This window comes from Bubalus bubalis, chromosome 3 (assembly GCF_019923935.1).
Source record: "Bubalus bubalis isolate 160015118507 breed Murrah chromosome 3, NDDB_SH_1, whole genome shotgun sequence".
In the NCBI taxonomy this organism is placed as follows: Eukaryota; Metazoa; Chordata; class Mammalia; order Artiodactyla; family Bovidae; genus Bubalus; species Bubalus bubalis.
Window position 1 is genome coordinate 55,773,194 of NC_059159.1, and position 16,481 is coordinate 55,789,674.

Here is a 16,481-nt window from a genome sequence, read left to right on the forward strand (position 1 = left end):
AAATAAGCCTATCATAATTAGGGTTGAAACTTAATAAGAAAATGTGCTTGTAAAGACCCAAACCCAAGAGTAAAAATATAGGATGGGTATGAGTATAAGAAAAAACATGGGGTCAGAACTGACCACAAATAGAAAGTGAGTTGGGAACATACTGTGGTTACGTAAAAAACAATGTCACTCTGGGATGGAGTAATTCACTCTTTCATTCAATTTTGTAATGGCTATTACTGAGCATCTACTATATGTTTTCCTGCCTTTACATAGTCATTTATCCTTCGTTAGTCAGAATGTTTTCGGAGCCTGTGAAATGCATGGGAAGAGAAAGAGCTGTCCTATTCACATGATCTGAGGTACATTAGAAAGGCCTCCTGAGTGAGTGAGTGCAACTCGCTCAGTCGTGTCCGACTCTTTGCGACCTCATGGACTATACAGTCCATGGAATTCTCCAGGCCAGAATACTGGAGTGGGTAGCCTTTCCCTTCTCCAGGGGATCTTCTCAACCCAAGGATCGAACCCAGCTCTCCTACCATGCAGGCGGATTCTTTAGCAGCTGAGCCACCAGGGAAGCCAGAAAGGCCTCCTAAGCCAAGTCAAATGCCTATGGGTTTATGTATTGCCTGCTTTGACCGCTAATCTGCATTTCTAGTCTCTACTTCCACTACAGTCCTCTTGAGTTTCTTACCTCCAACCAAAATGGATTGTTTTTCCCTTCCTCATATATAGCCTAATCTCTCTTCTTTGATTCTTTATTGGTTCATGAATTCACTCATTCTGCCAACTTTCATTGAGTACCTAGAGAAGAAAATGGCAACCTACTCCAGTATTCTTGCCTGGAAAATCCCATGGACAGAGGAGCCTGGTGGGCTACAGTCCATGGGGTGGCAAAGAGTCGGACACGACTGAGCACACACTACTACTACTGTGTATGAGGCGTTATGCTAGGATGTCAATGACATCAAGCTCAATAGGACATGATCCTTCCTTTCATGGAACTCGTATTTCGGTTTGTGAGAGTGACATGTAAATTTTTCTTAGCCTGGTGTGATGAAGGTTGTGTAATGTCCATTGTGGATGCAAGGGAGGGTGGGATCTACTTTTCCAGCTTCCACCCTCTTTTCTTTTTTAACCATGCCCTCTGTTTAATTACCTATTTAATTTCTTCCCTCCTCTCTTCTTTTCTGCTTTCCTTCCTTTCTTCTTCCCTCCCTCTCATCTTCTGCTTTTTTTTCTAACTGCCCTCCCCCCACCGTCTTTCTCTTTTTTTCTCTACCTTGTGAACTTACACTTCACAGCTCAGCCAAATGTCACCTCTTCTACAAAGCCTTCCCTGATATTTCCAGGTAGAATTAATAGTCACTTTGTCTGTGTTTTCATAGTACACTGTTTGTGCTGCTATCAGGCTCTGGTTTAATTCTGCCTTGTATTACCTTGATTTGTTTACATGTCTGTCTCCCTCCCTTGACTGAACTCCTTGAAAGCAAGGACCTTGACTTAATCATTTGTTTTTTCTATAGCACCTAGAAGAGTTCCTGGCACATAGTTGGTGCTGAAAAAAATGTTTATTAAATATGAAGTGAAAGGCCCAGACGTAGTGAGGGTCTGGGGCTGGACCTTGGGGAGAGAACATGTGGTGCTGGTACAGAGGAAGGGGCTACTCATCTTCTCTTCATTGACCAGATAGCCTCAGAGCTTGTTAGAGGAGCAACATTAGTTGCTTGTCCATTAACTTTTGTTTGGTTGGATAAGGCCTGGAAGCTGAATTGTCCAGGGTTAGCAGAGGTCATAAAATGGTGGCCGGTCACCCAAGATTATACAGGCTGCCAAGAATGTAAAGTTTCTGAATTATTTTCTAACTTTAAAAAAATAAAGCAATTTAATCCAAAATTCTGGACTTTTGACTTCTCTTTAAAAATTGAAAAATATTTCAACATTGGGACCACTTTCTTCCACTGCAATTAGCTGCGGCTGAATAGGGCTGTTCTTCAGATGAGACAAGGGCTCTCCAGATAACTGTAGTCTTTATTACTTCCACTATTTTATATTGAGATATAACTCATATACCATAAAATTCACCCTTTTAAAGTATGAAATTCAGCGGTTTTTTAAAGTCACAGGGTTGTGCAACTATCAGCACTATCTAATTCCAGATTATTTTAATCATTCCAGAAAGAATCCTTGCATTAATTAGCTGTCATTCTGCAGTCCCTCCTCTTCCTGCCTCTGGAATCACTCATCTACTTTCTGTCTCTATGGATTTGCCTGCATTGGGTATTTAATTGTGTAGCATTTTGTGGCTGGCTTTTTAAACTTAGCATAATGTTTTCATCCACATGAGCATGGATCAGTACTTCATTCATTTTATGGCTGAATAATATTCCATTGTATGAATGTACCACTTTTGTTTATCCATTTATCAGTTATTGGACGTTTAAGTTGTATCCACTCTTTGGCTGTTGTGAATACTTCTGCTCTGAACACTGATGAACAAGTTTTTGTGTGACCCCAGTTGTTTCTTATTCCCAGTCCAATTGACTCATTTCCATTAATCTTCCTGATTTCAGTAGTTTTAAACCCCTATGATAGGCGATCCTAGGAGGCACAGCAGGAATGTTCAGGAAAATAGCAGAAAAGGACAGAAGAGATCGTTGGTCCTGAGCACATCAGGTGTAAAAAGAAGATACTGGGTGTCTTCAGGTGACAGGAAATGCCTAAGGAGAACAAGAGAAGGAAAGCAGGGATAGGAGGAAGATACAGGCAAGCTTCATCACAGCTTCTCTAGGACCACAGTTTTAAAAAGGGTCTGGAGAAAAAGAGGGGGAAGGTGAGTAAAGCATCCCTGCAGATGGGAAGGGCACCAGGCTAGGAGTCAGAAGACTTGTGTCCTAGGCCCACAGGCTCATTTTTGGCTGGTATGACCTTGGTGAGTTACTTCCCTGAAATCCATAGCTTCATTTATGAATTGGACACAGTTTTTCCACTCAACCTCACTAGGTTTTCATGAGGGTCAAATAGATGTGACAAAGTGTTATAAACTTTAAAGTACAAGCGTGAGAGATTAATCTTCAGAAAAAAACTTCACCGGTGAAGTTTCTAGTTATTGAAGTGATCCCTGAAGATTATGGTCAGAGAAACTCAGCACCTGAGAGGGGCCTTTCTGATGGAAATACAGTTGACCCTTAAACAACATGGGTTTGTATTGTGTGAGTCTACTTATCAATGGATTTCAGTAAGTATGCAAAAATATATGTGTAGAATAATGTGTACACCTGTATTGTACAAGACTTGTATTGAAGTGGATAGCCTATCCTTACATAGGCATAAGGTGAGGAATATTTAATGTAAAATTAGTAATGTTTTAGTTTTCTTACTGGTTTATAACTTTGCTTTCAAAGAATTACATTACCATATAGTATATTTCGTCTCTCATAATTGGAGAAACTGCCTATAAGCCTATCATCGCATTAGATTTTTTTTAAAGTAACAATGTTTCCTATATTGTATTATGAATGTGACTGTAATACTGTATGCCATAAAAATTTCATGACCATTCATAGCCTATAGGCTAGGCTGCTGCTGCTAAGTCACTTTAGTCATGTCCGACTCTGTGCGACCCCATAGACAGCAGCCACCAGGCTCCCCCATCCCTGAGATTCTCCAGGCAAGAACACTGGAGTGGGTTGCCATTTCCTTCTCCAATGCAGGAAAGTGAGAAGTGAAAGTGAAGTTGCTCAGTCGTGTCCGACTCTTAGCGACCCCATGGACTGCAGCCTACCAGGCTCCTCCATCCATGGGATTTTCCAGGCAAGAGTACTGGAGTGGGGTGCCATTGCCTTCTCCGATAGGATAGACTACTGTGAAACAATTGGATTGATTCAGTTCAGTTCAGTCGCTCAGTCGTGTCCGACTCTTTGTGACCCCATGAATCACAGCACGCCAGGCCTCCCTGTCCATCACAAACTCCCGGAGTTCACTCAACCTCACGTTCATTGAGTCAGTGATGCCATCCAGCCATCTCATCCTCTGTCATCCCCTTCTCCTCCTGCCCCCAATCTCTCCCAGCATCAGAGTCTTTTCCAATGAGTCAATTCTTCGCATGAGGTGGCCAAAGTACTGGAGTTTCAGCTTCAGCAACATTGGATTGATTAGGCTACCACAAAGCAATCATACTGCTGCTTCTTTATCAATGTGTGAATTATTATACTTAATAAATAAATATGAATTTCTTTTTCACATTACCTTTTCATTTTTGATGTCTAGCAAGGACAGGAAAGCCTGGCCTGCTGCAGTCCATGGGGTTGCAAAGAGTCGGACATGACTAAGCAACTGAACATCAACAGTTTGTAATGGGCATAACATCTACAGTGTTTTGTATAAGACAGTGTTTTGATAGGTACTGACAGATGGAGGTTTCATCTTGTAAAGAGGTGATATCAATTTATGGTATCGATAAATACAGTATAGTACTGAAAGTGTATTTTCTTTTCCTTATGATTTTCTTAATAGCATTTTCCTTTCTCAATCCTATTATAAGAATATACTAGATAATACATATAAAATATGTGTTAATCAATTATTTATGTTATTGGTAAAGCTTCTGGTCAGTGATACGGTATTAGTAGTTAAATTTTGGAAGAGTCAAAAGTTATATGTGAATTCACTGCTGGAGGTGGGCTTATCAGCACCCCTAACTCCTGTCATGTTTGTTCAAGGGTCAGCTGTGCATTCATCGCCAGTTACTTTGCTCAGGGGGATTCTAACTCATCTGTACTAACTCCCTTTTCCTTCCCAGGAAACTGTGGGAGGGGTTTCTCTTTCCCTTCCAGATACATGAGAGAGGCCTGTTATGAAGGTCTGATACTTGAGAGGGTCGGGAATTTGAATGGGTTAGACCCTGGAAGTTCCCTGGGGCCCTAAAGGATTAGTACATTAGTTGTGGGTCCAGATTGTGTTAAAGCCCTTATCTGTTTTGAAAATTCCATTGTGAATCACATAGTCTTTATTTTTAGTTTAAATTTATACAGTTTTTCCTTACTTCTTATGTAAAGGAGAGGAAGTAGTGAAATACTCCAAGGGTTGAATGAACCAGTACTTAAGGTCTCCTGGGAGAGTAGGGATGAGGAGGAGATGAACTGGGTGTGCCCTGAGGGGAACCTAGTATTGGTTGGATTTTTCTGAGTAGAGAAATAATAAAAATAACTAACAGCTCAGCTATTTAGAATACTAAAAGATGATGCTGTTAAAGTGCTGCACTCAGTATGTCAGCAAATTTTCAAAACTCAACAGTGGCCATATGACTGAAAAAGGTCAGTTTTCATTCCAATCCCAAAGAAGGACAGTGACAAAGAATGTTCAAACTACCATACAATTGCAATCATTTCACAAGCTAGCAAGGTTATGTTTAAAATCCTTCAACCTAGGCTTCAATAGTATGTGAACCAATATCTTTCAGATGTACACGCTGGGTTTCAAATAGGTAGAGGAACTAGAGATCAAATAGCCAATATTCATTGGATTATAGAAAAAAACAAAGGAATTCCAGAAAAACATCTACTTCTGTTTCATTGACTATGTTAAAACCTTTGATTGTGTGGATCACAATAAACTGTGGAAAATTCTTGAGAGATGGGAATACCAGACAGACCTGTCTCCTGAGAAACTTGTATTCAGGTCAAGAAGCAATGGTTGGAGCCAGACATGGAACAATAGACTGGTTCAAGATTGGGAAAGGTGTGCGACAAGGCTGTATATTGTCACCCTGTTTATTTAACTTGTATGCCGAGTACATGATTGGAAATGCTGGACTGGATGGCTCACAAGCTGGAATCAAGATTGCCAGGAGAAATATCAACAACAATATGCAGATGATACCACTCTAATGGAAGAAAGTGAAGAGGAACTAAAAAGTCTTCTGAGGGTGAAAGAAGAAAGTGAAAAAGAGGAGAGTAAAAAAGCTGACTTAAAACCCAACTTTAGAAAAGCTAAGATCATGGCATCTAATGCCAATCACTTCATAGCAAATAAAAGGGGAAAAAGGGAAACAATGGTAGATTTTATTTCCTTGGGCTCAAAAATCACTGCAGATGGTGACTGCAGCCATAAAATTAAATGGCACTTGCTCCTTGGAAGGAAAGCTATGACAAACCTAGACAGTGTATTAAAAAGCAGAGATATCAATTTGCCAACAAAGGTCCATATAGTCAAAGCTATGGCTTTTTCAATAGTCATGTACGGATGTGAGAGTTGGACCATAAAGGAAGGGAGTTCTGAAGAACTGATGCTTTTGAATTGTGGTGCTGGAGAAGACTCTTGAGAGTCCCTTGGATAGCAAGGAGATCAAACCAATCAATCCGAAAGGAAATCAATCCTGAATATTTATTGGAGGGACTGATGCTGAAGCTCCAATACTTTGGCCACCTGATACGAAGAGCTGACTCATGGAAAAAGACCCTGATGCTGGGAAAGAGAGAAGGCCAAAGGAGAAGGGGGTGACAGAGGATGAGACAGTTGGATAGCATCACCAACTTAATGGACATGAATTTGAGCAAACTCCAGGAGACAGTGAGGGACAGGGAAGCCTGGCATGCTGTAGTCTGTGGGGTCACAAAGAGTCACACACAACTTAGTGACTGATGAATAACAACAGCATTTACTAAGCATTCACTTTGTGCTGTTCTTCTAATGCTTTATATATTTAACTCATTTAATCCTCATTAGAGACCCGTGAAGTTGGTTTTATTTTCAGAAGAGGAAGGACAGGAGGTAAGAAATTAAATAACTTGTTCTAGTGAGAAGGCAATGGCACCCCACTCCAGTACTCTTGCCTGGAAAATCCCATGGGCAGAGGAGCCTGGTGAGCTGCAGTCCGTGGGGTCGCTAAGAGTCAGACACGACTGAGCGACTTCACTTTCACTTCTCACTTTCCTGCATTGGAGAAGGAAATGGCAACCCACTCCAGTGTTCTTGCCTGGAGAGTCCCAGGGACGGGGGAGCCTGGTGGGCTGCCGTCTATGGGGTCTCACAGAGTCGGACACGACTGAAGCGACTTAGCAGCAGCAGCAGCAGCAGTAACATAAACAGAAACGGTGGAGTCAAGACTCATACCATCAGCCTTATTCCATAGCAGTGCCTCAGAATGTGGTGTGATGAAACAGAAAGAAGCTCAGGCTTCCAATCAGAAGGCTTAGTGGTCATCACTCTAGTGACCCTAAGAAAAAAGAATGGTCTGTGGCCTGTAATTGTGGGAATTATCCAGCCTCCTTTGGTCAATACCATGATCTATCTCTATGTCGAATTGGTGGGGTTACCTCCTAATGTAATTAAATGTTAAGTCTAAGAGTGATTACCCTAGGGATTTTATTCACCCACTTCCTCTTTAGTGTGAGACCTGTGTGAGAAGGAGGGGAGAGAGAAAAAGGAGGAGGAGGAAAAAAGAGAAGTAGGGGGTGGGTGGGAATGACATCAAGCAGGAATGTGCCAGTCAGCGGGGGTAAATTTTCCACTTGGATCCCTGTGGAAACCTGATCTTGCCTCTATTTTTGGTCTCCTTCTCTAACAACTTTTTGCCAGATTGGAATTTTTCTGCACCTGTAACACATTTTTAATGTAATAAGTCTAGGAGAAACCAGGTATTATATCATGCTGGGGCCTGTGATGTGTTTCGTTTCTAGGAGCAAGGTAGCCCAGACTCCAGTTTATCCCTATAAGGGATTAGTGTATTAGTCACCCTGTAAAAGCCCAATTTATTATGATTTTTTAAATGTTTCTTTTAGCACTTACTTATAAAAGGTGAAAGGGGAACCACGAATGTGTCTGTGTTCCCTGCTCCCACCTACACACACACACACATACACACACCATCACCCTCTATAAATTTCATATGAACCCAAATTCCATGAAACCAAATCCAGAGGTATTGGCTTTGACCAGTTAGCTTACCTTTGCTGTGATGGACTTTATCCTGGTCTGGGCCAGAGGAGCATAGAAAGGTGAGATTATTGTACTAGCCACCCCTCAGTGGAGGATGGACCTAAGTCAGCAGGCTAGTGGTTTAGCTGTTTAGGGTGATCATGTGGGGTTACTGGGTCAAGGCTTAGGTTTGGCTTGTGAGATTGAGCCCTTTCCCATTATTCCAGATTGGCCATCTTGTGGATATATGCCATTGGTTATGTAGGCCTTAAGGCAGTTGTTTCTCCTAGCTTTACCACACGACTGGAGAGCTCTACAGAACTCGTTCTCATCACTGGGTTTAAAAGAAGAAAAAAACAAAACAAAACCACAGCTTGAAGCCCATGTTCACGTAAGAACGTGTGAGGGCACTTCCCTGGTGGTCCAGGGGTTAAGAACCTGCCTTCTAATGCAGGGCATGTGGGTTTGATCCTTGGTCAGGGAGCTGACACCCCACAAGCCGTGGGGCAACTAGAGAGCTTGCCTGCTGCAGGGAAGACCCAGCATGACAAAAAAGAAAAAAAAGTGTGTGAGAGAGAAAGAAGAAAAGAGAGAGAGAGCGAAAGAACACCCGAGGCGGTGGGGCGGCATGGAGAGAGCACGGAACTTGGAGCACAAGATGCAGGTCTGCATTCCAGCTCTGCCGTCCAGGTGAGAGACTGGATCTCAGCTGCCTGGTGTTCGCACATCCGTGACTATTTAGTTCTCTATCCCATCCCCTACTCACCAAAATCCTAACTCCTGCCCCCAAATGTGATGTTATAACAGCAGGAAGAAACCTGCTTCCAACAGAAGATCTGAATTCAGATTTCAGCTCTGCCATTTTCTAGCTGTATGTTTAGGGGCAAATCCAAGTTTGATGGGGCCTGAAAATAACTCCATTTTTGATGCTTTTCTTAAGGAAAAGAATAGAAAATTATAAATGTGAAGTTGTTTGGGCCTTTGAAGGGGCTTGTAGAAGTGAAGAACTGAAGGATGTTTCTGAATCTTTCCTACGTGTGGAATGCAAACAATGATATGTCTCTGGACCTCTTCATTCCATTACTGCATATGTAAATGGCTCTTGGTATATTTCACTAGAGCCTCAGTTAAGTGAGTTTGGAACTTTAAATGCTTTAGGAAATTGGAAAGACTACATACCTGGATGGTTATCAGTAAAATGTCTAAGGCTGTTGGCTCCTCAGGTGTTGAGAGAGACTTCCTCTGGCTTTGCAGTTTCGAGATCTGCATCCATTTTCCATTGAAAAATGAATAGAGCATCTCCACTTCTCTGATGGTGACTATGAGGATGTTTCCATGTCGATCTTTAATGGGTTCATAGTAAACTCTTCCCAAGTTGTGTGTCCCAAGTAAATTCTAGAAACGAACAGATTTCTGGTAGCTTTGATCATGTGCAAACAAAGCAACATAACTGCAACAGAAGACACTGAATACTTATCTGATGTTTCTGAGAAGCTGTTTTGTTGTTGTTAAGCAGATTTAAACTTAGAATATGTAGCATCATAGAAATGTACTTAACAGAAGCTCAAAGAAAATGTCTTTACCATAAGCCTGCGAAGATTATAGCAAGAGACACAAAAATTATGTTTTTTTAAGCAAATTTAATGTCTGTAAATATCTCTTACCCACATAGACACACCAGCACATAAACCTCAGTTACCAGCACTTGAAGAGAATCCCAGATGTTTTAAAGAAAAATGCCTGATATTTCAAGTATGCTACTTGTGGAGTTTTCAGGAGATCTACGGTAAGCTGGTATGAAGTGGGGTTGTTCAAAATGAAGAAGTGAATTGACAATGTAGCACATTGTACAGGTCCCCAAATGACTGCACATTCCCTTCAAGATACTTTAATTGGAAGATTGGCCTGGTTTGACTTATCTGCATTTGAGAGAGTTCTATTTATTTAAAATTTTGTTGAAATTGTTTGTGAGCTAGGTCAACAAGGTAGACAATACTTTTAGAAAGGTAAGAAGAGAAGGATGCCACATTAAATTTTGGAGGGGCCCAGGCAGATGTTATTAAAATAAGCAGTTTTACAAATATGCAAAGTTTAGAGATTTTTAACTTAGAGCAGTGGATGAATAGGATAAAATCCCCCTTTCCTTTGAATATCTATGGCTTTTTTTTTTTTTAATTATTAATCATCTCAGAGCTTAGCTGTGATTTTTGTGAGCTCACATAAGTGCTGACAAGATAGCCTGTTAGCAGGAGAGCAAAAGTAGAACTGGAATTTGTATAAGTAATTAGGATGACCTAAAAATGAATGAGCCAGCTGATCAGTATCCACATTTACAAAAACACTGGCATGATCCTCATAGGTAAGCACTGTGTCTCTTTCTTCTTCTTAATTTACAAGGACAGAATGCATATTGAGAAATAAGAAATTTCATAAATAATTATTGACATTATAAAAATTCATTTGGCAGGCTTACTATTTTAAAAAATGGCCTAACTACTCAGTCAGATTATTGCTTTCCAACAATTAACTTCTATATCATAGGGAAATAATTGGGTAAGGCTCTTACTACAGCCTTATATATAAAGCAGTTTGCTGCAAGATCATACTGGCTTAATCAGCAATGGCATGCTGGTAAACTGGCCATCAAAAAAAAGAAGTCCTGATATATAGAATATGCCAATTTTTGTGGTATAAATACTCTTGCAATATTTTATTTCACGTTACCAAAAGTTTGATAGCAGGCTTTGAAAAGTTCTGACTACTTAACAGTTGGCTCTTCTAAGTGAGGACAAGTTGACTCCAGCACATTACTGCTGTTAAGTCTTTAGTTATCCTGGTGTTGAGTTTCAGGCTGGCTGCTGTTCATTAACACTTAGACTTTTGAAAAATGACTTACTCTTTCTGGCCCCGAGCTTCATCAGCTAAAATTAAGAGTCCTTATAGCTCAGACATCCCTTATACTAATCCTTACCTTAGAGAGTGATGGATTAAATCAAGCAATGTATGAGAAACTATTTTGTACCCTCTCAAGCTTGATACAGGTAGGTAGGGTATAGGCTTTCTTTACTGCTCCCACTGGAAAACAACACTTACTTGTTGTTAAGATTCATCTCAGGTTTCACCTCCTCTGGGAGGACTTTCTCAACTCTCATAGGCAGAATTTAGCATCTCCTCTTTTGTCCCCTACTGTTTCTGGTACCAACTTGTATCTTAGCATGACCCTGGCTCTCCTGTGTATTGATGTAAATGTCGTGAGATCCATCTCTGTTTCTCTGGGCTCCTTGCACAGTGCCTGGTACATAGTAATAGCTCAAGAAACTTTTGTTGTCTGAATTTACATGTTATCATTAGGACACTGGAAAATATGATTTGCTTTGGATCAAAGTGGGTGGGTAGACATTGAATGAGATGATCATTGCATTTAGGCAGAGTTATTATCATTGGTCCACTGTTAGCTTTGGATGTGTTGACTAAGGGATTAAACAAGAAAGCGCTAGAAATCTTTCTGAAATTCGATGTTGATAGTTAATTGAATTAGATAGTTAGCTCTGGGAAGAGCCCAACGTGAAAGAAGAATATCCTTGTGAAAGTAAATTGCAGCCATATCCTAAGGGGACAAACGTGGGGTTCTTTAGAGCCTGAAGGAAAAACAGACCATGTTAATACCTGTCATGCTATGCAGTCAAGATTAGGAGATCTGGGAGCCCTGAGGATTCTACAGGGTGAAGAGAGGTAAAGCCATATGATGGCTGACCAGCAAGCGTCTAGGGTGTAACCACAGCACAACGCAGGGCTGTCAGTAAGCCCTAGACAGATGCACAACACTTAAAGATCTGTATTCAGTTTGGAGTGCCACGGGAAGTTGAAGGAAGTCTGGAATAAGATATGAAGGCCTGGAAAATAATAAAATTGGGGGAAAACCCTTTTGCCCCCACCTTGAAAAATGAAAAAGACATAATATTCATGAATTGTTATCTGGCTTTAGCTCATTAACACTTATTTCTAAAAGCTGTGGAGAAGGAATCTAAAAAAAAACTGTAGAAATAAATTTATTTACAAAACAGAAATAGAGTCACAGATGTAGGGAGCAAACTTATAGTTACCAAGGGGGAAAAGATAGGGAGAGATAAATTAGGAGATTGGGATTAGCATTTCATGTACACACTTCTATATATAAAAATAGATAACTAATAAGGACAAGACCTAGAATATGGTGCAGAGAACTCCACTCAATATTTTTTAATGATCTGTATAGGAAAAGAATCTCAAAAAAGACTGGATATATGTAAATGTATAACTGATTCTCTTTGCTATACACCTGAAACTAAACATTTTAAATCAACTGTACTCCAATAAAAATTTAAAAAATAAATGAATTCACAAAAATAAAATAAAAGTTGTAGAGGAGGGAAGTTTAATATAACCCAATCTATAATGTCAGATTATTGTATTTTGAGGATAAGTAGTTGGGACACCTCTCAATGTAGGAGGAAGGTACACCTCTGCATTTTGGGGCCTCTGCCATTTTCCTAAAAGTAGGGAAAACATTATGGGGTCTTGGTCACTTACAGGCTTTCTAATATTTTTTCTTTCTTTCTTTTTTTTTTTTTAATCCAAATGTTGGCAGATATGTATCTCTCCTGCTCAGGTAATATTCATATTTTTTTTGTGTGTCTGCTCCGTTACTGGGTCACATCTGACTCTTTGTGATCCCATGGACTGTAGCCTGCCAGGCTCTTCTGTCCATGGAATTTTCCAGGCAAGAATACGAGAGTATGTTGCCATTTTCTACTCCAGGGGATCTTCCCAACCCAAGGGTTGAACCCGCATCTCTTGTGTCTCCTGCATTGATAGGTGGATTCTTTACCACTGTGACTTTCAGTTCAGTTCAGTTGCTCAGTCGTGTCCGACTCTTTGCGACCCCATGAATCGCAGCACACCAGGCCTCCCTGTCCATCACCATCTCCCGGAGTTCACTCAAACTCATGTCCATCGAGTCAGTGATGCCATCCAGCCATCTCATCCTCTGTCGTCCCCTTCTCCTCCTGCCCCCAATCCCTCCCAGCATCAGAGTCTTTTCCAATGAGTCAACTCTTCACATGAGGTGGCCAAAGTACTGGAGTTTCAGCTTTAGCATTATTCCTTCCAAAGAAATCCCAGGGCTGATCTCCTTCAGAATGGACTGGTTGGATCTCCTTGCAGTCCAAGGGACTCTCAAGAGTCTTCTCCAACACCACAGTTCAAAAGCATCAATTCTTCGGTGCTCAGCTTTCTTCACAGTCCAACTCTCACATCCATACATGACCACAGGAAAAACCATAGCCTTGACTAGACGGACCTTTGTTGGCAAAGTAATGTCTCTGCTTTTGAATATGCTATCTAGGTTGGTCATAACTTTCCTTCCACAGAGTAAGCATCTTTTAATTTCATGGCTGCAGTCACCATCTGCAGTGATTTTGGAGCCCAAAAAAATACAGTCTGCCACTGTGTTTCCACTGTTTCCCTATCTATTTCCCATGAAGTGATGGGACCAGATGCCATGATCTTAGTTTTCTGAATGTTGAGTTTTAAGCCAACTTTTTCACTCTCCTCTTTCACCTTCATCAATAGGCTTTTTAGTTCCTTTTCACTTTCTGCCCTAAGGGTGGTGTCATCTGCATATCTGAGGTTATTGGTATTTTCCCCAGCAATCTTGATTCCAGCTTGTGCTTCTTCCAACCCAGCATTTCTCATGATGTACTCTGCATATAAATTAAATAAGCAGGGTGACAATATACAGCCTTGACGTACTCCTTTTCCTATTTGGAACCAGTCGTTGTTCCATGTCCAGTTCTAACTGTTGCTTCCTGACCTGCATATAGGTTTCTCAAGAGGCAGGTCAGGTGGTCTGGTATTCCCATCTCTTTCAGAATTTTCCACAGTTTATTGTGATCCACACAGTCAAAGGCTTTGGCATAGTCAATAAAGCAGAAATAGATGTTTTTCTGGAACTCTCTTGCTTTTTCGATGATCCAGCGGATGTTGGCAATTTGGTCTCTGTGACTTTACCTTCTTCCAAATAAAGTTTCCTGGGTCAGGAACTTCTGCTGGAGGAGGGCTAGGCTACCCACTCCAGTATTCTTGGGCTTCCTTTGTGGCTCAGTTGGTAAAGAATCCGCCTGCAATGTGGGAGACCTGGGTTCAATCCCTGAGTTGGGAAGATCCCCTGGAGAAGGGAAAGGCTACCCACGCCAGTATTTTGACTTGGAGAATTCCATGGACTGTATAGTCCATGGGATCACAAAGAGTTGGACACGACTGAGTGACTTTTTCACTTCACTTCACTTCACTTCATTACTATATAGACTCCAAATGAGGCAGGACAGACTTTCACTTTTTCTTTTTAGACTATAATGTAGATAATTTCTTCTCTTCAAAATTTTTGTTTGCTTTTTGTAAAATGAATACACGATAAGATGATGAAATATTGGGAAAAAACGCAGGCTGTGGAGTCGTATATGTCAGAGTTTATATCTATACTCTGCTATTTTGTATTTGTGGAACCCTGGGCAAGTTATTTTCCTTTTTTAGGCCTCAGTTTTATCCTGTGTTAAGTGAATGCCAATAATATTACTTTCACATTATGGTGTGGTGAAGATAATGAGCTATAGTTTGTAAAGAACTTAGTACAGTGCCTGGCATTTACTCTGTTAGGGAAATGAAAGTTGTTTTGTGATTGTTATTTATTATCATGTATTAAAGAGCCTCCCTATAGAGCAGAAACTGGAAAGAAAGGCTCAGAAGGCACAGCGGTTTGTATGTGCTATGATGATGGATTCATAGCCCCCTGAGGGGAAGAAAGATGGCAAGGAAGACCTGTGCGTACCATGGTCAAATGTCTGGGCCACTCTCGAGAAAATGTAAGTCATGGAATGACATGGTCAGGACCTTTTATTGGCTACTCTGGCAGGAGTATGGAGAATGGATTGGAGGGTGTGAAGACTGGAAGCAGGAGGATGACTTTGGAAGCTTTTGATATAACTGGGGTAGTGATGCTGGAAATGGGAGGAGATTAAAATGAGATACATCATAGGTAAAGCAACAGGATCTATGTATGGCGATATCAATCAAGCTATTTAAGAATGCTGTTTCTCAGAACATTGTAAGAAATTTTAGCTTAGTAAGGAGACCTAAAATATTACATATAAATCTCCCCAAATTTATATTTCTTCCTATTTTGTGAAGTTTTTCCTGTACCCTCTCACCCCCTGCTCCCCCCAAAAGAGTGGCTTCAGTAAGTCCAGACATTTTCACTTAAAGATCAGTAAGGAACTTGGGCAATATTTCCTACAGAAAAAAGATGAAAGTGACTTCTATTATTTCAGCAGCCAGTGCTTTGGCCTGTGGTGCTGCAAGGGGTAATTATTTTGAGTACTCGAAGGCACTGGTCACTGTGAGGGGCTAGAGAACTATCCAGGTGGTAACTATGGCAATCTATGGTAAACTATGGTAATCCCTTTTCCCTTTGGTCAGATAGAGTATCCTCCAGTGTGATTTTAGGGGTACAGAGGTTGGACTGATACATACATTTATCTAGGAAGTAGGTAAAGAGGATCTGCCATGTGCCACACATGGTGGATATAGTGATAGCCAAGACAGAGACGTGCTCTCAGGGACTCACAGTCCAAGTTGACGCTGACCAAAAATGATATGAATAATTAACAGATGGGATTCTGGTCACCATTCTGAATGAAGAATACAAGGTGCTCTGCGAGTGATTCACTTAATTGGGAGATCAGAGAAAGGCTCCCTGAGGAAGTATAAAAATGAAGCTGAATAAAGCAATTATCCTTCAATAAAAAATAAATTAATTTAAAAAAATGAAGCTGAGATCTGAAGGATAAGTAGGAATTAGTGAGACAAAGAAGCAAAAGCAGATTCTAATCAGAGGAAATAGCATTCAAGCTAGCAAAGAAGACTGAGCCAGACCAGGAAGTTGGAAAAATCTGGAAAGTATGGAGTCATGAAAGCCAAGTGATGTGACAGTTTAAAATTTTAAAATGAATAAGACCATTGTATCAAATGCTACTGAGATGTCAGCTTCAAAGAGGATTTAAAAGTATCTATCGGATATAGTGAAACTGAAATTATTGGAGGGATGGATGCAAGTTTTTTAGGGGCCAGTACCACACCACACCACCCTTATGGCAGAAAGTGAAGAGGAACTAAAAAGCCTCTTGATGAACGTGAAAGTGGAGAGTGAAAAAGTTGGCTTAAAGCTCAACATTCAGAAAACAAAGATCATGGCATCCGGTTCCATCACTTCATGGGAAATAGATGGGGAAACAGTGGAAACAGTGTCAGATTTTATTTTTCTGGGCTCCAAAATCACTGCAGATGGTGACTGCAGCCATGAAGTTAAAAGACACTTACTCCTTGGAAGAAAAGGTATTACCAATCTAGATAGCATATTCAAAAGCAGAGACATTGCTTTGCCAACAAAGGTTCGTCTAGTCAAGGCTATGGTTTTTCCAGTGGCCATGTATGGATGTGAGAGTTGGACTGTGAAGAAGACTGAGTGCCGAAGAATTGATGCT

General features: G+C 40.7%; 1 protein-coding gene across 1 annotated transcript in view; it reads right to left on the minus strand.

The window, feature by feature from the left end:
- The window catches only part of ANKFN1 (ankyrin repeat and fibronectin type III domain containing 1), a 190,422-nt gene that overhangs the window by 40,524 nt on the left and 133,417 nt on the right, over positions 1–16,481 (minus strand). The window contains exon 12 of the mRNA XM_006076245.3: positions 9,085–9,300. Within this exon, the coding sequence (XP_006076307.1) occupies positions 9,085–9,300 (216 nt within the window). The remainder of the gene's footprint in view (positions 1–9,084; positions 9,301–16,481) is intronic.